The following is a 23093-nucleotide window of genomic DNA, read 5'->3' on the forward strand; positions in this document are numbered from 1 at the left end:
TAATAAAAGAATGTAGAAAGGTGAGGCTAGAGAGATGGCTCAGTGGTTAAGAGCACTGATTGCTCTTTCAAAGGACCCGGGTTCAATTCCCAGCACCCACAGGACAGCTCACACCTGTTTGTAACTCCAGTTCTAGGATCTCATACCCCCACACAGACATACATGAAGGCAAAAGCATACATTCAGGCAAACCACCAATACACATTTAAAAAATTAAAAGTATAGTAGGGTGCTGCTGTAAAGGCATTACCTTCTGAGTTTAGACTCTTCCTACGAAATCCTCTTATGTGGAAATATCTAGTATAGAGGCAGGCAGATCACAACTGAGTGTAGTAGAAGGTGGATTATGACCAAAAAGTGACCCAACCCAATGATGTCAACCCACTAGAGAGACTATCTATCAGAATGATGGTTAGTTACAGCAACAAAATATACCAAGTGATTATAATGGATGTGGATCTGATGCTAGTCCTTGCCCATGCTATGCAAAGGTCCTGTTGCTAAGCTACACCCCTAACCTCCAGCTCCCAAATAATGTTAAGGCACTATACAAATGGAGAAAAAATGTTTCATGCAGAATGCTGTCCCCATCCCCACTTAATATAGCCTGGCTATTAGGCAAGAACAGAGTGATTAAATGTGCGTGTGTCTGAAGTCACAAAGTTCTTCTGTGTCAGAGTCAGAGAGCACTTTACTCTCATTCATTTGCACAGACAGAATTTCTCAAGAGAGAGAAATTCACCCCCAGACTGTTTAATTATCATAGAGATTACAACCAGAACTGACTTCAGAGAAAGGGACATGGTCAGATAATGCCCATCAGAACACAAAATACTTTTAAATGAAACGTCCTACTGGACAAGATATATAAGAAAGTAAAATCTGTGCAGATTTCAAGACAGTGTCTATGAGTATTAAAGGCAGGAAAAAGATAGCAAGAAACAAAGAAAGAAGGTAAACATGGATGGGCCAGGAGTTTCAAAACAAAACTAGTCAAGGGTAAGCAAAAGACAAACGTGAGGTCTAAACAGCATGCACAGAGCACAGAGATCTGGCCAGATTATATAATGAAGTCAAGAGAGTGTAAAGGCAGGCACTAACACAGCCAAGTTGAAGTATAAAAGAGCGATTGCACCAGAGATTAAGATAAATAAAATAATAAGGCATTGTTCCAGTACATAAGGAAGAAAAGGTCAATGGAAAAATAAACAGGGCCTCTGAGAGGCTACTGGAGTAATTGACAGAAGAGGCAGGCAAAGCTCTTTAAGGAAAAAAGAAGTAACTGGAGGCCTTGGCTGCCTCAAAGCTCCCCAAGGCTACTAGAAGGGAGACGAGGCAAGGACTTGCAATCCACAACTAGACAGATCCATGTGGGGGAGGGGGTTGTTGCAAGGTAAGAAAGGATCTGTGTGGTAGGATGACCAGAGCATGAAGTACTGGAGACGGAGAAGTGCCACTTCCCCCAACCCCATTGTCTCAGACAGTTCCCAGGACATCAAGGCAGAAGTGAAAGGGAAATCTTCAGAGATTAGCAGAGGGGCTGTCAGCAGCAGAGGTGAATCCCAGGGGGACAGAACAGTGCTGTGCAGGGGATATGCACATGTGGACACTGGAAGTGAAAGAGAAGCTGAGGGAAAGTGTGGGATAAGAAAAGGAAGAGGAGAGAAAGAGAGGGACAGAGATAAGGAGACAGAGGACGGAAGGAGGGAGAGAGGGAGATAGAGGGGGAAGGGAGGGGGTGTGAATAGGGAACTGAGGAGAGGGCATTTTTAAATATTAGGACAAGAATGTTAATTAAGGCGGGGCGGGGGAGGGAAAATATTTATTTGCCATAAAAGAAGTCATGAGAAGAGTAAGGATGACTGAGCTCTCCACTCTGCAAATCTTGCTTAAGGCTGAGCAGATGCAGATGGCACAGTACTAACTCTGAATCGAACTTGATTGTGTGACCTTCTATCTGGATAAAGTGTGAAATTCATCTGAAATCCTGCACAGTACTCTCTAGTGATGCAAAGTTTCTACAACTAGGATGTCTCTTCAATAGCTTCCTTAGTAATCTTCCTTCCCTCCCTCTAAAACAACCAACATTCATTCAAGTCCGAAGTCATCCTCATGGTCCACACTGATCTAATGCCTACACGGGCCACACACACAACACAAGCACCACACACACACACACACACACACACACACACACACACACAGGCACACACACACACACACACACAGAGACCACACACACAAAGGTACACAGAGACACACATATACACAGACAGAGACTATACACACATAGGTACACCCAAGCACACACAGACATACACACAGGCACCACACACACAGACACACAGAGACCACACACACACAGGTACATATAGACACACAGAGACCACACACACACATAGGTACATACAAAAACACACACAGAGAGACCACACACATGCACACACACACACACACACACACACACACACACACACACACACACACACATGCTTTGCCCCACACAATGATATTGAGGATAAGACCTCAAGACTCCTCTCTGTTGAGCCTTCCTTCTACTAGTAAAATATTCTCAAGTTTCCCAACAACTGGAAGAGAATTGCCTTTGGGATTTTTGTTGTTGTTTATTGGCTCTGTTTTGCTTTGTGTTCCTTCCATTTTGGAAGTTGAAAAGTTATTTCACATAGACTCAAACTTGGCAACTGGACCCTGGCCTCCATGGGTCCAGGATCTCCTCCTGCAGCCTTTCCAATTGAAACCCAAATTACTAGGCGCTCCCAGAAACCACTGTGGGCTTCCAAAAACCTCACCTTGGAAAGCAGGTACCAGAGACCTTCCTTCCTAGACACTGCTGACCACTGGAGACTCAGGCCAGAAGCCCTGGAAGACCTACAGAAGTCTCCGACTCCTGCTGGTCAACCATCCAGGGTGAGGGACCACACTGGAAGCCCTACACCCAAAAGCTAAAGGTCAGAGCCAGTCGGAAAGCTGAGGGCTGGCTTTGCCTCAGAATCCACAGGACTTCCAGCAGAAAGGCTTCTCAATGGCTTGTCCCTTGCTGCAAAGGAAACACAAATAGCGCTTGGAGAGTTTCCTGATAAACTCTTGGAATGGAATGGAGGAAAAAAATACGAAAGAAAAAACTGTAACTTCGGAGAAGTTTAGGTACAGGGAGGGAGTCAGTCTCTGAAGTGAAACCACAACATTTAAGTTCAAAGCCCTGAGTAGCCTGGACGATTATGCGCATCTTTTTAGCTCTCCCTTTTTGGGGCTTGCCTAGCTGAAGGGGTGAAGTAGGGTGGAAGGTTTTGTTAGCAACCTCTGGTCCTTTCTACTTACCTATGCTTGTTGTGAGGACAAAACAAGATAATGCTTGCAAAATGCTGACAGCTGGTCTTGCCATGTGATAAGCTCTCAATAAAATTTAAAATTTAGCAGTACTGTCAGTTTTTTGTTATTCTTCCGTCTACACAAAGGTGATTAAAAAAAAAAAAACTACAGCAACTTATCTACTTGGGCGGTTAAGACACTTGTCCTTGGGATCAAATGAGAACATACTTTTTTTTTCAGGCTAGCATAAACTTTTTAAAGCCTTGGTAAACGGAGGTGATATCGTCAACCATAAGGTTGTCAAATGGACTTCCAAACTCTCTTAAAAGAACGGGGAGAGGGCAACCTCTTTTGGAACACAGGCGTTTCTTGGCCCAAAGGAGTAAATTTCTCTGGGGGGAAAAAAAAAAGACCAAGGCATTGAGCAGAAAGAAGCGGTTGCTAGCCTAAATGAGGACAGCCAGCCGAGAGGCCTGCGGGGCATTGCACCCTGGGGAACCGCGCCCTGCTGCCTGCGAGTGTGTGCTCAGGACTAGATGGGCAAGCCAGACAGCTCCAGAGAGGCACTCAGAGGGATGCCGACTCAATCTGATTGGGATGCGCCCAATCTGAGCTCCAGCCCTGGCTAGACAGCTGTTCCTGAAGAGCCAGAAGTCACTCAGACAAGGGCCTTCGCTCAGAGTTTCACTGGTATCAAAGAAAAGACTTCAGATGAAAGTGTCCTCCTGTTTAATTTTCGACTAATACGTTCGAAAGGCTTTTTAATTGCTTGCAAATGCATTTTCTCTGTACGATTATGGAATCCGTGTTGCCTGTCGGCTGTAAGGCTGCGGCAGAATACAGATCCGTTAGGCTTTTGACAAACAGCTCGCAGAGCGGGGATAGGGTCGGACAGGAGGGAGGGGAAAAAAAGAGAGAAGGAAAGGGAAATTTTAAAAATCAGTGACAGCCCTTAAACCGAAACAGAAATGTCAATTTCCCCTACGTATTCTGCAATCATCTCTTCAAAAATGGCCTGCCTTTTCTCCTTTGCAACTGGGAAACATTTTTATGTCAAGTGGCCACTGGGTTGCTGCAGGTGAAAATGGTGAGGTACAGGGAGAGGAAAGAGGAGCTAGGGACTTCCAAAAAAAGACCCAGAAAAAGAAGCACGTCCGCAACTCACTAGAAAGGGGAGGGATGATGGGGAGGGGCGCAAAGAGATGGGGTCCATGTAAATGAGTCAAGAGAAAGAGAGGCCCCTCTAAATGAGTCATTTTAAAACACTTTCAGAACTGGCTGGAGCACTTCTCTCTCCACGGATCCTGTGGAGGAAAAGTGAATCCACCAGGGATTTCAAACACTGGATGGGAAGTCCAGCAGGGTTGTCTGTTCAGCCCCTCAAGGAATGCTCTGCTCACCAGCGCCCTGCAGCTGCGGTGAGGGAAGTGCGGGTGGAGAAAGAGGAAGGCTCCATTATAAGCCCATGGACCAAGAGAGATTTCAGGTCGTTAAAACCCTGAGTGATTGAAAGGGCCCCTGACAGGGAGAGTACTGATGGGAATGTCTTATAGAGCCAAAGCTCCAGTTAGAAACCTATTCAGGAAGAGTTCCTCAAAGGGCTGGGAATCCTAGAAGAAGTAGAGAGGTCCCTATGGGCAGGCAGAGTAAAAGCAAGCCCAAGGAAGGACACTGACATCTTTCAGCTTCTCTGTTCTCTAAAAGTATCATTTGTATATTCCTCTCAAATAAGGCTTCCCAGAGGTGAAGGGTAACGGGAGAATCTACAGATTTCAGACAAATGTTTCTTGGTAGTAGTTGTGTAATGGACATCTCTACTCTGCTGCTTTCTGTGAAAGGCAGCATCGACCCTTTGGGGTAGTCAGTGTTCTATTGTTACCCTGAACAAGAATAATTTAGGAGCCGGGGGCTTTATGACGATGGAAAACGTCTGTTATTTGCAAGTTCATGCTTGGGTTGTGGAGCTGCATGCACCAGTGCAGCAGAGCACACTGAAAATTCCATTCTTAGAAAATGTGCACAGATACTTGCTTAAGGCATAACATTAATGGATCAATCTTCTCTCTACTTTCCTCTAAAAAAAAAAAAAAAATGAAGGAAGAGAGGAAGGGAAGAAGAAAGAGGGAGAGAGTAGGCACATGGAGAATGGAAGATACATTTGTTAATTCCTGTTGGTAAATGTATCTAAGGGGGGAGGGAGTGACTAGAAATTGCCCAACTAGAAGCTAATGCTGTAGCTCAATGCTAGACAATATAACTAGTATAAAGCTTGACGTTGTATTCAAGAAACAAACACACACACAGGATAAATTATACTAGACAATTGCAATCATTACTTTATTTAGTATGACACAAGCAAATTGGTAAGCAGAAGCCCCAACTAGAAGAAAAAAAGGAGGAGGAGAAAGAGGAGCAGGAGGAGGAGAAGGAGGAGGAAAACTGAAGAAATACTTATTAAAGTTAAAGATAAGGGCTGAGACAGTTGTGCTAATTGTTTGCCATTCTCAAACTTACAGTGCTTACAGATCCTTTCAATGAAAATGCTTGAGAATGGATCCAGACTAAAGCAAACTGCATGGTAGTCACCTAGAAACTCAGGAAAAGGAAATTCAGCTTTCTAAACCATTCTTTCAGCTCTGAATCCTAATCAGGGCAATAGTGATATGCAAAGGGCTTTCTTAGCAGATTGCTAGAAGGATTTTTGTAGGACAGTCTGTTCTGTGATGTAGAACCAGAAGGAGGAAGAAAGGCATGACTATTAAAGAAAACTCTTCTGCCACAGAGGTGCCAGGTAGCAAGGTTGCCTCATGCTCATGTGGGCACTGGCCTGGCTGAGACTGGGATGCACACCACCAGTTTTCCCTTAGAAGGGGCCCCAGGCAGCCTGTCACCATGAATCCAACATGCTGTGGCCAGTTAATTCAATTACAACACCCCCTAGAGAATGTGTAGCCAATCACTCTCTAAGAAAGGAGGAAAACCGAAAAAGAGGAATTAACTTTGCTGAAAAGCTCAGTCTTTGGGTCAAGCAAGATGTCACTTATTAATTGCTCAAGACTATTAATTGGATGAGAGGGGGACAGGAGGAGGAGATGTCTAACAGAAACAAATCCTGAGGCTTCACCTCACACACAGAAGGCATCTAACACACCTGCCTCGATGAATTTATTTATAAAAGGGGCACACTGAGCAACCTCAGAGCAGATGGGAGGGAATACTGACCAATTCGTGCATATGGCACAGATGATTTCCCCAACGATCCATGGAAAGTGAAACAGCTTTTTTTTTTTTAAAGGTTGATATAGATGGGAGAGAGTACTTGACCAACAGAAGTTTCCCTTTGTCTAAGATGCTGATGTGAGGAATGGGATGTAGGGGAAGGATGAAGATGTTCCAATGGAGCCTGACAAAACAGATCCTATAACAAAAAGGTGTAGACTTTATCCTTCCTGCTCCGTCACCCTGAAGCCTATTTAAATGCTTCTCGCTTTCTGTGATCTTCAGTTTCCTACAAGCCCAAGAGTGTTCAGCAACTAACATAAAGAAACCCTTCGTACCCTTTGTCTGGTTGCTTAAAAGTCACTCGGGAAAGTGGAGTAGGAACTGGGAAAACAATGGAGAAATACAAGTGCCAACACCTCAGTAGGCACTCAGACAGAAGAGGCAGCTAGAAGGCACCCTATGGTAGCGTCTAAGCTTCACTACCAAGAGCATGGGAAGACTCCTTTTTTAAGGGAGGGGCTGTTTATGGCTGTGCCTGGAGGCAGGAATGAATATGTGGATCCCAGGGGCTCTACAGCAGGCTGAGTAGGCAGTCCTGTGTCCTGAGCCTCAAAGTTGTCCTGGAAGAGAAAGTTGTGCATCCTCTCCTTGGACCTAAGCTAAAAGTGAAAGTCCCTTCACCTTCACTGAAGACGTTCCTGATACTTAGGAGAGTTGAGGAAAGATGAATTTTGCTTGTCTGGGAGTGCAGACTACTTATAAAGCCAACATTGGGTACCAGAAAACATGTGGCACCATTCACAAGATAGCCTCTATATTCTTCTGGTGGGGATGGGGTTGAACTTTCTCAGGGACAAGATTTCTGAGATAAGATTACAGAATCAGTCCTCAGGTCCCATGGACTACCACATATGATCATATTATTTAGGTCTACTTTGGGTAAGCTATGAGGGCTGGGCTCAGACATAGCAAACAAAGACTCTAGTGCAAGCATTTGGGGGTGCAGTCTCTAAGGACCAACAGTGCTTCTCTCTCCTCTCCTACTTAAAGATCATGTCCTATATTCTTCCTTTTCATCTTCATTGACCTCACTTGAAAAGCCTTCTGACTTTGTTAGACTGCAATGTGGAATTGGGTGGTGGGGAGGTAAGTCCACCTTGACATGGAGAGCAAGTATTGGCTGCTGATCCTGTGAGGAAGTAAGGCATCTCTGATCTCTATTTCCCACGATGCATTTCAATTCTTGTCATGTGCCTTTGTCCATTTGTATAGAGCCAAAAGCTCTGAGTGACAGCCCCAGTTACCCTGCATGAGCATATCCTAATAAACCCACCCAAACCCCCAACCCCCCCCCAAAAAGCCACATGTCCGCTTGCCTGAGGCTTGTTATTAAGACACCTTCTCAGTTTAAACACTTTAAAGCTAACCAAATGAAATAGCAATTAAGACTGAATTACACTGTCTATCTCTGAGATGAACCAGTGGGGCCAGCCAGCCAGCCAGGATTTGTTGTTGTTGTTGTTGTTTGCATAGGCAAGTTTGCTGATAAAACCTTGCAAAGCCTCCATAGTTTGAGTTTGTAGTCATCACACACACACACACACACACACACACACACACACACACACACACACTTCAAAATACTAGGTAACTCAGTGGAGCAGTCTAAATTTTGAATGAAGTATAACTCCAAAACTGTTTGAAAGTTGAGAAATCCACCAAGAAAAGGTTTGTGTTGTCTCCTTCCAGCCTTCTCTTTGTAAAATGTAACTTCTAAGTATCCGGGGTTATTTGGAGGTAATGGTGTTCAAGTACCTGTTTCCACTATTAAATGGCTCACACTCCACATCTTCAAAAAACAGGAAAAAAAAAAGAGCACTGTTTACAAGAGGAAGGAAGAAAACACAAAAAAGAAGGAAAATAGGCTGTATTGGGAGTGAAAGACATTCACTTAAGTGTGCAATCTCCTCACACGTCTCTATTCTCCTGGATTTTTCCAGCTGTCCCACTTCGTTATGACGGGAACTTGGGACTGTCCATCATGGTTATTTATCTTAAAAACTGCTGAAAAAATGTTAGCCACCACCTGGCGTTGCCTTTCAAAAGGGAGAAAGAACCCAAATTCAATGTAAACACGAGAAAAAACAGTATTGGTTTTTACTTGGAAGAAGGCAGACACCCCAACTGGGCAAGACTGAGTCTAATGTCTGTAGGGAAAAAAAATCAGCTTTCAGCATCCAGGGAGTAGAACCAATAGGAGCCAGTGCTCAGTCATGGAAAAGAAAGGTTTAATTAATGTATATTTCTGTCTGTAACATGCACATATTGGGGGTAGATGTCCATCTTCACAATAAAAATGTGTAAATGCTCTCAGCAGAGATGAGTCCCCACCTCAGTCTGTATAGAAAAGCACGATAAAGAGTGGGGAAAATGGATAAAAATGTTGAAAGAAGCTTCAGTTCCTTATTAGGCGAAGATACAATATTTATTCCTTGTCTCATGGGATAATCTCCTCTGCCTATTGTCCTCCCCGTTCTCAGTGCTGATGCTTAATTTTCAAAACTTCTATATTACCAAGGGACCTACGACATCAGCCAAAGAAATTCTCAGCAAGTACAAAATCTGTTCCAGGGAGCTGCTTTTGTGCAGAGGGAAAATTTTGTTCCTACAGGTTTTTAAGTGGGTACGAGGCAAGGAGCCATCCGATCCGGGCAAAACCATTACAATTTAGATCTATATCTACAGAGCATTTTTTTTCCTTTAAAAAAAATTGGAAAATACAAGAAGTTTTGGATTTTTTTTTTTCCTGATTCTTTTTTTGGAGGGGGAAATTGCACCGTAAGCTTTTGGAGAAACCCAACATGTCAACTACCTTTCCCGGACTAGTCCACGATGCGGAGGTATTATTACTTTTTTTTTTGTGAGCGCGCGCGCGTGTGTGTGAGTGTGTGTGAGTGTGTGGCAGCGGTGGTGGCGGCTGTGGTGGCAGCTTCCCCTGCCTCTAATCTATATTGGACCGTTACGTTTAATTATAATCTGGCTTTCGGGAGAAGTTAAGGAAGGGAAGGGGAGAAAAGTTCGTTATGACATCTGTCGCCAGGGAGGGCAACTCTCCACGTTAAGCACCATTTGCGGTAATGAGGGAGAAGCGTAATCCTAACAATAAGGGGGGGATGAGGAGAAAGCTAGAGACACAGAAAAGATCCTCCGAAAAGCAAAGAAAAGGGACTGATGGGGGGTGGTAGGTGGACATGGGGGATGGGGAAGAACGTACCCCTTTTTCAAGGGGCTTATTCAAGGAATGGGATACAGACGGCTACAGAAGTGAGCAAGCTGAACAATTTGCACAGACTGGGATTTTTAATATATATACAATTATATATGTGGACGACAATGTTTATGAGTAGCCCCGGCTGAACATCTCGGCTTGGCCAGGCGGCGTTTCGGTGCGAGGGTTCGCTGGAGCGGCGAGGTGTGTCGTTGCCTCTCTGCCTGTGGACTCTCTCGCTCTCCCGCAGCCCCAGGTCACCTGCAAACCTGACTCGGACGCCTAGCTCCAGGCACAAGTTGGGAAGGGAAGGGCGTGTGAGTGTGTGGGGGGGGGGGTGTGTGTGTGTGTGTGTGTGTGTGTGTGTGTGTCTGTCTGTCTGTCTGTCTGTCTGCCTGCCCGTTTGTCTGTGTGTGACTGTGTGTGCGTGTGTGATATCGCCCCCACCTATATAGGGTGGGGGATTTCCCCCACCCCACTCTCTCCACTGTGAAGACGAGGCGGCCCACTCCCAGTTCAACTGTTCTGGAAGACTGTTTGGCGAAGGCGCTCACTGAGCCCCGGTTGCTCTCCCGAGCCCAGCGTGCTTGTCCTCTTTCTCCTAAGGAGAGGCAGGGAAAGCTCCCGACTCTAAGAGAGTGGATCCTTGGTTGCAAAAATGACAAACCTCAAGTTTTTCTGCTCTCCCCTTTCCCCCTCTTCCTTCCAGATACGTCACGACGGATCAAACAGCTACCGTTTGATGCAGCTTGGCTGTCTGGAGTCTGTAGCCAATTCCACGGTTGCCTATTCCTCCTCCTCTCCTCTAACTTACTCCACCACCGGCACCGAGTTTGCGTCCCCCTACTTCTCCACTAACCACCAGTACACCCCGCTTCACCACCAGTCGTTCCATTACGAGTTCCAGCACAGCCACCCGGCGGTCACTCCCGACGCCTACTCTCTGAACTCGCTCCACCACTCACAACAGTACTACCAGCAGATTCACCACGGGGAGCCCACCGACTTTATTAACCTGCACAATGCGCGGGCGCTCAAGTCTTCCTGCCTGGATGAGCAGAGGCGGGAGCTGGGCTGCCTCGATGCCTACCGCCGCCACGACCTGTCCCTCATGAGCCATGGCTCTCAGTATGGAATGCACCCAGATCAAAGACTCCTGCCAGGGCCCAGCCTGGGGCTGGCCGCCGCGGGAGCCGACGACTTGCAGGTAAATAAGCATGCAGCGGATTTGTCTGCGCCCTCCCCTCGCCCTCCCCCTCCCGCTCTCCGTTAATGTGCTGGCTGCAAGGCAGTCTCTCTCTCTCTCTCTCTCTCTCTCTCTCTCTCTCTCTCTCTCTCTCTCTCTCTCTCTCTCACTCACACACACACACACACACACACACACACACACACACACACACGACTTAGGGGAAGTCATCAAATTACAGGAGGACTGTGCCCACTCCGTTCCTCTCATTGGATCAATAGCCGCAGCCCCTACCTGGCGCCAGTCATCAGAAGACATTTTTGAATCTACATTTCTGACCCTGAGAGAAAAGGTGTGTGAGGTCGGTGGAGCTGGGTTTGAATCTAGCGGTCTCAGAGCAAGACGCGCTTAAAGCTGACGGCCAGTTCATTCTATCCTCAATTTCCATAATGTACAGGGTCTACTCTCATATTTCCACCGTTGGCCTAAACAGAGCCTGTAGGGGAATCTCGGAGAGAGAGAGGTTGTTCTCAGGAAATTGTTGGAACGAGATTGAAAGTTTCACAAACATATTAGATCGCTGTGTCAAGTAAGGAACCAAAATGAAAGCCTCAGAACTCAGCCCCAATAAAATAATTTGCACAATGAACTTCGCCAGAGTATAGCTGTACGGTATGCTGTGGCATAGGGTATGCTCTGCCTGACCATACCCAAGCTGGTAGCCCAGCAGGATGCTTTTCTCTTTATTCTTTCTTCTCAGGTCACTCCATGTTACATAAGACGCAACTCGCTTTCCTGTCAGAAATGAGGACATAAAGGAAGAAAGACAAACAGAGAAAGAAAAAAAGCGGGAAGGGAAAAGGAATGGGGAAAGGAGGAAGAAAGGGAAAGAGAAAGGAAATGTATTCAGACCCTGCAGAGGCCACCACTTAATCAAGTCTCCTACTTTCTTAACACGTTTTCCACATTCACTGCCAACAATAGAATTAATGAAGTGATGCCGTTGTCTTAGACACATTTCAAATCAAGAAAACCCATCAAGGTCTAGAGTAGGAACCCCAAGAATGCAACTTGAACTTTCTTTTAGTGGAAAGCATGCCTTCCTTTTTTCGTCTGCACAAAGCTTGCCATCTCCGCACTCTCCTGAAGATTGGGAAGATATTCCAGGAGCACAACTTGGAGACAGAAGAGATCTCTTGTTGCGCACAGAATATCTTTCCCCCTCCTCAACCCCTGAGCAAGAGATTAATTTTAAATTAAAGTAAAAGCCCTTACAGTTCCAACAAAGAGTTATAACCACATGATTCATGCACAAGAAAAAAGATTTCACTCCTTAAAGCTTGACTTGCTACACTTATATTCACAAAATAATTTTATACGCTTAGGGCATTTTTTTAAACATTTTTCCCAAGGATCTCCTTATGTCTCAGGAGGGGAAAAAATCTGCCATTCAATGCTTAGCTCAACTAAAACCTATTTACTCCTTTTAATAGCCACGTCTGCTGCTGATTTTTTTGTATCTGTACAAATTTTTTTTCTGTGCTAGGCACAAAGCTGGGCATTTTTCAAAAGAGAGGATTAGAACATTTGCAAGCACCGGACAAAGACAGAATCCTGTGCAAAAGGACACCGTAGTTTATCCAATTTTCGACTTAGTGCCATTCAAATGGTCATTTATGCAATGTCATCTGACCAAACAGCATGTTTTACTTATGAGGGGAGAAAAGTATGTTAAGTGAAGAGACCAAGATCTGTTTCTTCTAAGAAAATAAACATCTTAACAGTGCGCCAGAGAGTGAGAGGGGAGATTGTTCTGCTTCCTTGGAGAGCTTGGATGTCCTTTACCTTTTACACTTCAGATATCTTAAAATCTTTATTTCAGTATACCTCTTATATAGTTATTCTTCATTTTCCTTTTGTTACTTGTGTTGAAATAATATTAATCATACTGAGAAAGGAAACACTTGAAGATGCTAGATGAAAGAGTATGGTGTGCGATGCATACATGCACGTATGGTCATAAAGACTTCTGTATGTAAGTGCATGTATTATAATGTGTATGAGGACTAGGACAAATTTACAAATATATAAAGCTATTCTATTCTTCTGGATGTACTTAGCAGAATGAAAAAAAAAGAAAGAACCATAGCTACATTTAAAAGAAGAAATGAAGAAGGAGTGTGTGGGGAAAACCTGTCTCTCTCCTTTTATTTCTTCCTTTTTAAAACAGTCATCAGCAGATGCCTCATTTCAAATGCAACAAATGTAAATATACTTTTCCCTGCACAGAATTTTAAGTGAAAGTCCATTGGTTTAGAGGGCGGTCTAAGTCTGCCTAACAGATGCAAACGGTCTTGTGGCTTCAGTTCCATCTTTGAGTCCCCTAAAAAGATTTGCTATGGCCAACAAAGGAAACTGTCACACCTTTTCCCATCACCGCTTTAATTTATGCTCAGTCTCCAAGTTTTTTTTTTATATTGATTTGATAATCACTTTAAGGCAGAACATTTAAAATAAGAAAGAGCTGGTGAGTAGGTTGAAAAGGGGGGTCTTAAAGGCCTGCCTCAATGTGGTGGAAATGGTGAGGCTAAAGGGAGCCAGGGCTGTAAAGGTTGTTTTGTAAAGTGGGTTTTTATTATGCACCGACTCTCTCCGCATTTACTTAACTCTTCACGGGCTGTTGGGTAGGTTAACACCCTTCAAGGCCTCTTTCATGTCCAATACCTCGTTTGTTTGTGAAGGAAAATGAGCTTTTAACACGTTTTGATTCAGAAGGGGGAGAAAGACAGACACAGAGAGAAATTTTTATTTTTTTAATAACAAATCAGCAAATCCTTTCTAGTTTTCCAGTTTAAACAATCACTCAGCACCTTAGAAGCTTCAAGATCTACAGAGAGTGAACCTGAAGTTGTCTCCTCCATAGGGCCCATTTTGGATAGAATTATTTGGTGCTCCTGCTTTGGGGGAAACCAAATCCTTAGAAGATATTCTGATTCCTCCATGTGAAATATTTCCTCTGAACCTCCAAAGAAACTCACAATTCCAGACTTGACACTCAAGCTATAATTTTCTTCCCCCAGAAAGTGGTGAACATGTGCTGCTTGTGTGCATCCTATGTTCTTTCTTGGGACGCGAAGGACTTCTCATTTCTTTTGGGTTCAAATGAAAAATTTCTTAAGACCTCTGAAGTGTAATATCAGGGAGTGATATAAAATGCATACCTTGAGATGGATACAAGTTTTATATTGTAGTTTCTCTTAAAATAGTTTCCTTGAAATTTTGTTTGGTCAATGATGCCTTCAATGGTTGCCTGAGACAGAGGTCAGGGATAGACTAGTCTGAAATGTTTCACCCACATGGTCATGCCTATCATATTTGAATGCTTCTCTTTCCTTTTCTTTTATGAAGGGTTCCGTGGAAGCCCAGTGTGGGATTGTTCTCAACGGCCAAGGGGGAGTGATAAGAAGAGGTGAGTAGGGATAACTTGAACTCAAAATTCATCTCTAATCTGTTTCTTTGTTTTGAAGACCTGAGAAGGCTAGTAAACATCAGGTCTTTGTCTGCTGGTTAAGAAACAAACAAACAAAGAAGGATTATGTGAGTCTGTTATTTCAGATCCATATAGGCATATCTACATTTAAAGGCCTCCTTTCTTTCACTGACACTTCAGTGCTGAGTGAGCCTCAAGACTTACACTAGGAGCTACCTATTACCCCTCATAGAATGGCGACAGACTCAAACTTAGGGAGAAAATTACCAGGATTTAAAACAAAAGTTTTCACACTTCTTCACCAATACCACATCCTGGAGCAATTCTGGTTTCTTTTAGACCTAATGTGCCAGCCACAGCCTGGGTGTTTGGGGTGATGGTGTTAGCCATGGGCCTTGAGGGATTCTGTGAAAGGCTATATCACTGAGGCTTTCCAGGAGGCTAATGAGTCACCAATATTGTAGCTGCCTTATTATTTATTTTTTTTTGAAGCGTCCAGAAGATTTCTTTCTTTAAGAGAGGGTGGGAGGAGGAGGTAGTGTTAAGTGTACTGGATAAAGCTTTCTTGTTCCCATCTGTTGAGGAAAACATCTGAATCCAGAGTTACCCATGGCATTGGGAAGGGGGGTGAGGTGAGAGAGCTGCTGCATTCAGCCAAAGCACTGAAGGGGGCTGTATCTCAGATGTTCCATTTTGACAAAAGGGTTTGAACTATGACATTCACAGGGCCTCAAGGCAGTGCAGATTTTGCTGGCTCCCCTGCTTAACTGTACCCCAAGCCTCTGAAGTTTATTTTCCTAGCATGCCCAGTAACCCGAGGAGCACATGAGGCAAGAGGGACCAGCTGTTATCCCAACTTCATACGAATTAATAAGATGGGGCCTATTCACCAAGACTAATTCCTGCTTCGGGGCCACAGTCATCTCTAGTAAGCAAACCACTAAACTGATATTACCAAATAGCTGTCCCTGAGTCCCTCTCCATTTCTCTCAAAGTTACTTGCTTGTTTTATAGGAATAGTGTACTCTCATACAGCAATGGAATATTTTGTGTTTAAGTGCAAATCTCATGACCCAGCATCCACTATAAACATCAGAAGAGGAAACAAAAAATACTTATCTTTGGGACCTTGGCTGTTCCAAAAAAGTGTGTGCTTGGAATTTATGTAGAACTTTAAAGAATTTTAAATAGTCTGTTGTTGCACACTTTTTTGCGATTTCAAAAAAAAAAAAAATCAGAGTACGGATATCACTCTTCATAGTTATTTAAAAGAAACAATAATTAAGCTTTCCAGCCAGGCCTGTATTCAGCCATATTGGAATAACATAAAACAGAGACAAGTTTCTGAATATTAAATGTATCTGTTCATATTTATTGGACAAGTAAAATATACACAGTGAAAGAGAGGCTCAGTAAGTCTTGCAGTCTTGCTGATTGGTGTCGGGAAAGAAACACAGGAAAGGTGAGGCCAAGCGCTCAGGGCGCACAGACACCGTGGTGCTGAAGGACAGCGCCACTAATTAAGGAAGGAAGCCGGCTGCTAGGCGAGCGAGCGGAGTTTTTCCGCTGCGGTTCATTCATTCTGCTTCCTACTTGTTAAAGTACCTCCCCCAACGCTTGACTGTCACATCCAAACATAACTGTAGCATAACTGACAAGATGAATTCCAGGCTGAGCGCTGGAACTGTAGATGCCATGGAATCAATAAAGTTTCCTGGGAGAGTTAGTAACACTTCCCTTTTTTTCTGGCCATCCAAGAGGATCTAAGCTTTGAGGTGTCTAAAGGATGGAATTGAGCTCTTACCTTACCACAACTACAGAAGCGAAGCTCCGTGGGTGATATTTTCTTGTTTTTGTAAAACTCAGTACCGACTTGTTTCACCTTTTAAAATCCTTCTCTTAGTCTGCTATTTTAAACCAAGCATTGATTGTGGAGGAGAAAAGTGTAATTCCCACGGGAAAGAACCTGGAACATCTGAGTTGGGCAACAACAAAATCTGAAGTCCCCACCTTTGAGTAATTCAGACCCCAGCATCTGACCACTTTTTTCAATTCCCACATGTCTTACAGGAGAGGAACAATCTCGGCTCTGGAGAGGAGGGTGTGTGTGTGTGTGTGTGTGTGTGTGTGTGTGTGTGTGTGTGTGTTGGTTTGTTGGATGGATGGATGGATGGATGACTCTGTAGCTCTATCAGTATTCACAATTTCCAGGTGGATAGTAAGGACTCTTCTATTTTGTCAGCACTGGCAAGGCCCCTTATCTTAAAATACCCAGGAAACCCCTTCTCTTCGTTGTCATAGCGCGTTGTGCACACCGCAGAACTCCTAATATCATATAACTCAGGTCATCAAAAATAGAACATCTAATTCTTAAGTCATCTACTCCCTTCCCATCCCTCCTGTGGTGACAATGTCTATGCTACACAGGCAGATCTCCCTTAAAGTACGAGTCTGTATGCTTCCCCGTTTTCTCTCACAAATCTCTATGGCCCAAAGGCAGATCTGCACTGCCCCTGCGGCCCTGTGAATGTCATAGTTCTTGAGTATATTTACGTTCCTGATAATATCAAGCATTTACAATACTAGGAAAAAAAAATACGTTTCACTTCGCCAGACACTCTCTTCCAAGGCCTGCCTTGAGGAAAGATGCCTGCCTGGTTGTGGTATCTGAGGTGGGAAGAGAGAAGCTGGCCTGGTTTGCAGAGGGTGGACGGTCATCATTCACTAAATATGTAATAAAGACCAAAATGTCTTTTCTCAGACTCACTTTGTTAAGTGTCAGTTACATTTTTTTCCCTTGTAAACGAAAGTCTGATAGCCAAAAGATAACGTGGACAGACCAGGGAGATAGCAGCGAGGTAATTACCACCTAGATAAAATATTTGCGGCCCGCCTCGGAGGCCCAGCTCCCTGCGCGCTCACTCCCGGTTAATGGTGTGCGCGATTTCGCCCGCAGCTCCGCCGCTCCGACCATCAGAACCAATAATCTTTACTTTACCCTGCTCTCCCGTATCGATAGCTTCTTTCGCCCCGGGCGTTGGCTTTGATATGTTAATATTTCTGAGTAACAAATTCTGCAGAGATCATATTAATGTTGTTCGTACAGAGTGGAGCTTTGCCTTCGTTGAATATTCAGACAGTGGGTTTCAAAAGGCATCTCTTGAAGGAACGGGGCTTCTATTTACAGGAGTCGCCTATGTTTTCAATCATTAAAAAAAAAGAAAGAAAGAAAGAAAGAAAGAAAGAAAGAAAGAAAGAAAGAAAGAAAAAGAAAAGAAAGCCCACCACTCTTTTTTTTTTTCCTGGTGACTCTTCTGAGGCACCCTCATGGCCCCTCCCTTTTGTTAGACACCAGGCCTTTCATTTCTCTCTGAGTATTTAATAATAAAATGTTGATGAGGACCACTACGGTGACGAAGCTAATCATGAATGGACTCAGAATGGAATCATGATATGGGGTTCACTTGGATAAAGGGGCTCTGGCCTTCACACAGGCGTTGAAGATGAGAAGTCTCAGACTTCCTGTATGTGGGTGGAAAGGGACTCTTTGGCCCTGATCTCTTTTGTGAAATCGGGATGGCAAACTTAAAAAAAAGCGGGGGGGGGGGGGGATGAAAAAAGTGTAGCGGGGCAGCGCCCTTGTTTCGCTTTGTGATCATCTTGCCTTGCAGCCCCAGGCTAATTTCCGAAGCTTAAATACCACTGTAGCCTCTGGGCCGCTCGGAGAGGGAACCCACCGGCCACTTGCAGGCAGGAGCGCTTTCCCGATTGCCCTTGGCTACACAAAATACAAACTACTTTGAATCAAAACATTTGGGGGGAATTAATATGATTTGAACTCTGCACGTTTTAAGGGAGCTGGAGAGTGTCGGATCGCTGAGGTGACTGGCTCGCCAAGGCTGAGGCGTTTATACCGCCGTGCAAATATTGTCCGATCTGATTAAATTCTTCTTCAAAATAAGTTTTTCTGCAAATGCAGCCTTGGCTTCAACTGCCCAATAATCCTACCAATAATGGGTAGGATAGAACTGACACTTTTTGTTTTCTGTCGCCTTCACAGCGACTGGCCTGCTCCTCCTCGGGAGGACAGGTGCCTTGCTTTGTTTTTTGTTTGTGTGTTTGTTTGTTTGTTTCCAGGACTCTCCTGGGCCTTGATTGGACCTTTGAATCGCAGTCTTAGCTCCTAGCATCTTCTAAAAGGGGCAAAACAGATAGGCAGTTAGCTTAATCTCTCTTCCTTTGTCAGAATCTCATCATCGGTGAGCGGCTACCTTGAATCTCTTGTACTTAAGCTGGCTCGAACTCATCTCTTTGGTTCTTCAACCTTTGTGAATGAAAATAGAGCAGGTGACACACTGGAAACTTCGTCGGCCTTCTCTTAATGCTAAAATGAACATACTTGAGACTTGAAATTCTGTCTCTTTTCCCTGACCTCTGAAACGCACACACCAAAGCATAGTTTGTTGGACAATTAGTTTTCACGAGGAAGGAAATGCTTTGCTCCTCCTCCCCCTTTTGTTCCTCCCTTGCTCTGGAAAATCACCACCGTCCAAAGTAGGTTATGCTTTGGGAACTCGGAATTAATCCCTGAGCACACACTGGGACACACTACCCGGCAGCGGCTGTCTATCCCGTACCCAATTCCTTTTCTTTTGTTATGCTGGGACGAAGTGCGGCTCCGGGAGGAAGCAGCCGCTTGCTACCTGATGTAGCGACACCTGTAATAGCGCATCCCTCCATCTGAACAGCACAATTTGCGGCTGACACACCATCAAAGGCCTACGCGATGGCAACTACATCCCCACCTCTTTGCTGTTTGATTACAATTAATATCTGCTGCCATAGGGGGAGGGGGAATCCCACGGGCCGGGATAGAGAGTTGATAAAGGGAGAAAGGCTGGAGGGGGAAACAGCCCAGAAGATCCTACCCCACCTGTCGGACAAGAGCACCTCGCGGAAATGAAGCTGCAAAACAAACAGGGATAGGAAACTCTTGTCACCGCTTACACATTTTTAATGTATCAAAAAAAAAAAAAAAAAAAAGCGATCACTGGAGATGAAGAAGGGGAAGAAAAAAATCCCTACCGTTTGTATTTCTTTCATTTGAATTGTAAACATCTGTTTGGCTGTAAGGCGAACAGAACATTTATTTCGCTCCTAAGATTTGGTCTAATTATGTCAACACCAACGTTTGGGAGAGTGGGGCTGTGTTGAGGTGGGGCGGCTTGGTGGGCTGTGCGCTGGGACCTAGTGAGCCTAAGCAGGCTAGGAAGTTGATCACGCCTGCAGAGGCGCCAGGGGGCCTCTTGGCACAACTGAGTGTGTTCTTAGGGGTGGGTGGGGTGCGGAGACTGCACTGTTGCTCAGATGCTGCTCTTTGGAGACAACCACTCCTGTTTGCTCTGCTCTACACATCTGGGCTGAGAAGAGACTTTTAGCGCTTGGCTTCTCCTTAGGTTGACGTGCAAACAATGGGTAAATGAGTACCCAGCTTCACAGACCTTATCCTGTGATGCCGTAGGCTCTCTGTACAGAGTTAGTGTTGGGTACCATGACTCAGGCTACTGAGTATTCGTCTGTCCACTTCCTGGAACACATCATCGGCTATAGCGGGAAGAAGAATAGGTATGAACACCTTCAGTTTTCAAGTGACTAATTAAGAAAGAATTGTTCTCTAAACTAGTGGGCAAATTCCTACTCATAACCAGTAGTTTTTTGTTTGTTTGTTTTTGTTGTTGTTGTTGTTTTGTTTTCTTTTGTTTTTTTCCACCCCTCATGGTCTGAAGGCAGAAGGACAGATTCCCCATGCCAACCACGAGAAGTGCAGCTCCCTCTTCAGGCGCTTCAGGATCTATCAGGGTATGAAGGGCAGTCCAACTTGTGTGATTCTGCCAGATATAGTGACAACTACAGAATTGGGCTAATTTTTTCCTGTTACTTTGGCAGAATTGGGACTTTTTTTTTTTTAAAGACATGTCCTAGACAAGTGATCTGAAGTAGACAATTCTTAACTTCTTACACAGCTACTCATTAGAATTTACAGATTCTTTGCAAGAAACAGGAGGTCTCTCCAAATTTACAAGCACTGTCCCCTGTAGAAATATTGCTTCTCCATGTACCATGAATGGAGGAGGGGAGAACTCCCAAGAAGTTCTGCATAACCTCTTTGACTCTGGCATCCCCAACTGGCATGCTGAGCATAAAATGAGAACCACCCAACATCTGCAAGGGCTGAGGGGCCTCAGAGGCACCATGAGGACCTTGAGTGGGGGACACAGAATGACAACTGTTAATAGCTTGGTGAGGTCCGATTCTGATTGTCTTCTGAGTTCTCATCATCACTGTTGACAGTCTCCATTCCCTTACCTAGGTTCTACCATGTCACTACCTTCATTGCAAATGCAAAACCCTGGCTATCATGTCTTTGTTTTTTTGTTTTTCTTTTTCCCTCTGCCCTCCTGAAAAGTAACCCACTGGGAAGCAAGCTATCAGGTTCCCCAAGTTGATCTAAACTCTACAAGTTGCCCAATCTTTATCCAGAATAAGAGAGTTCCCCCAAGGCTGCAACGATGCCACGTATCAAAGCAACAGAAATTCCCTTTAAAGATTCCGTGACATAAAAAAATAAAAGAGTCTAGAGTTGATGGATAATCCTGAATACAAAATAAATCCTTGAGGCAATTTGTGTGTGCATAAAGCATATTCTTAATATGCAGCCTGTGTAACTTACCTAACACATGCCTACTTTAGCAGAAGCCAACATGGATGGAGGAGCAGAAACACTCAGGGTCTCCAGAGTTCACAGATGGTTAGGTAGCCTACCTAGAGGATGCCCAGGGAGCAGCCTACTTTCAACTAAGCCAAAAAGTGACAGATTTTTGAATGTAGGAAAACTAGACTTAACTCCTTTTTCAAAGATTGTGACCACATTTTCTTGCTAAATTGAGTTTCTAACCCACAGATTACTAAGAACAGGAGAAGTCTAAAATTCCTAGCAGACAGAAGAAAGGAAAAAAAAACAAAACCTCATATAAAATGCTCAGACACTTAAGACTAATTCTTTTTCTTCAGTAAAAAGTTGTCTGGTGTACAAGGAGAGATGTTAAATGTTAAGATATATGTCTGCTTCTGGTTCATAGTGACTGCAGGTAGAGACCTCCTTTCAGGAGAAGAGTGGATGGATATTGTATACACATATTTTTTTATTGATTGTTGATATTTTCCTCATACTGACTGAAATCCCCAAGCAATTGTGTCATGACTCTGACTGTCTGACCATAAAATCTAGATTCACTGAAACTATCTTGACTTTCATTTCATTTCAAGGTTTTGAGAAGTCAATTTCCTTTATTTTTAAGTGCGCTCTGTATCTACAGGTACACAGTGTAAGAATTAGTGAAAGTGAGTGAGTAGATAACCAAGGCCCCAAGAATCTGTGAAATTTTCCTAATGTTGTTGTTATTACTATTACATTTGAAATTCCATAGAAATTCAAAGTGGGGAAGAATTAGTAAATTTGTGTGTTTCCAGCTGCTGAAGAAGATAATTTACAAGTTTTATGCATTTGACTCAAAGAAAAAGATTTTAGTTTAACAGTTGACAGACCTTCTGACTTCTCAGACTTTAAAACCTTGGTCTTGTTTTCAGAAAATGGCATAAGGAATTTTTTTGGAATACACAACAGATTTTGCCACGATGCCTTAACATTCTCTCCTCCCTCCCTTTTGTATGGTGGGAACATTGGGCCATATAAACTGGCTCAGAATTATTAAGGGAAAAAGACCTTGATCATTAGCAGTGTTAAAGCTAACTTGGGTAGGAGGTTACTTACTGGGGCACAGGCAACTTCTCAGCGGGTACACTACTGAAGGAATGATACTGTGTCCCTCAGCAGCCATTAGATGGGAATAGTTCCTTAGAGATGGGTGAGGCCCTCCCTTGCCCATGCACCAGTAAATAAACCCTCACCCATGCTTATGTAAGCAACCATAATTAAATATTAAGTTCAAAGGGTCAGGGGGGGGGATAAAAATAGAAGGAAGACTTGCTGGAAAGAGGTTTTCAGAGAGAAGGAGGATGACAGAAGATAATGGGGATAAAATGACTGAAATTCATTATGAACATGTATGAAACTGTCAAAGGAAAAAATATATTCCGGGCAGTGGTAGGGCACACCTTCAATCTCAGCACTTAAGAGGTAGAGGTAGGCATATCTCTGAGTTCAAGGCTGGCCTGGTTTACAGAGTAAGTCCAAGAGAGTCAGAGCTATACCAGGAACAAAACAAACAAACAAATTTATTTTAAAGAGAAATATGGGTAATTGTAAAACAGCTAGGAAAAATTCTAAGCATCGTAGGGTTGGAAATATTTTAATATTCTTACTTCTAGGTAGGGATTATTTTACATATGTTCATGTCCTCCCAGGTTCTTCAGGTGACATGCCCAGGGAACACCCCTGAGTCTAAAGAGCAGAGGTTCCTTGCTGTAACTGTTGCAATGATAGGGGCTACTTGGGGGCAAGGGATAAATTCTAGTCCAGTACTCCTCAAACTTTAATGAGTATGAGCAACATGAGACTTCCTTCAAACCATAGATTC

The 23093-nt window shown here is 43.9% G+C and overlaps 1 protein-coding gene across 3 annotated transcripts in view; it reads left to right on the top strand.

Moving 5' to 3' along the window:
• Positions 1–8884: 8884 nt before the first annotated feature.
• Tfap2d (transcription factor AP-2 delta) overlaps positions 8885–23093 on the top strand; it is a 59562-nt gene continuing 45353 nt past the window's right edge. The window contains exons 1-3 of one of the 3 annotated variants that reach the window (XM_036168289.1): positions 8885–9452; positions 10530–11027; positions 14415–14475. In XM_036168289.1, the coding sequence (XP_036024182.1) occupies positions 9414–9452; positions 10530–11027; positions 14415–14475 (598 nt within the window). In that variant the 5' untranslated portion in view covers positions 8885–9413. Of the gene's footprint in view, positions 9453–9642; positions 9687–10227; positions 11028–14414; positions 14476–23093 lie in introns of those variants that run through there. The other 2 variants (XM_036168290.1, XM_036168288.1) reach the window with 2 other exon arrangements.

The sequence above is a fragment of the Onychomys torridus genome, chromosome 18, assembly GCF_903995425.1.
Source record: "Onychomys torridus chromosome 18, mOncTor1.1, whole genome shotgun sequence".
Classification (NCBI taxonomy): domain Eukaryota; kingdom Metazoa; phylum Chordata; class Mammalia; order Rodentia; family Cricetidae; genus Onychomys; species Onychomys torridus.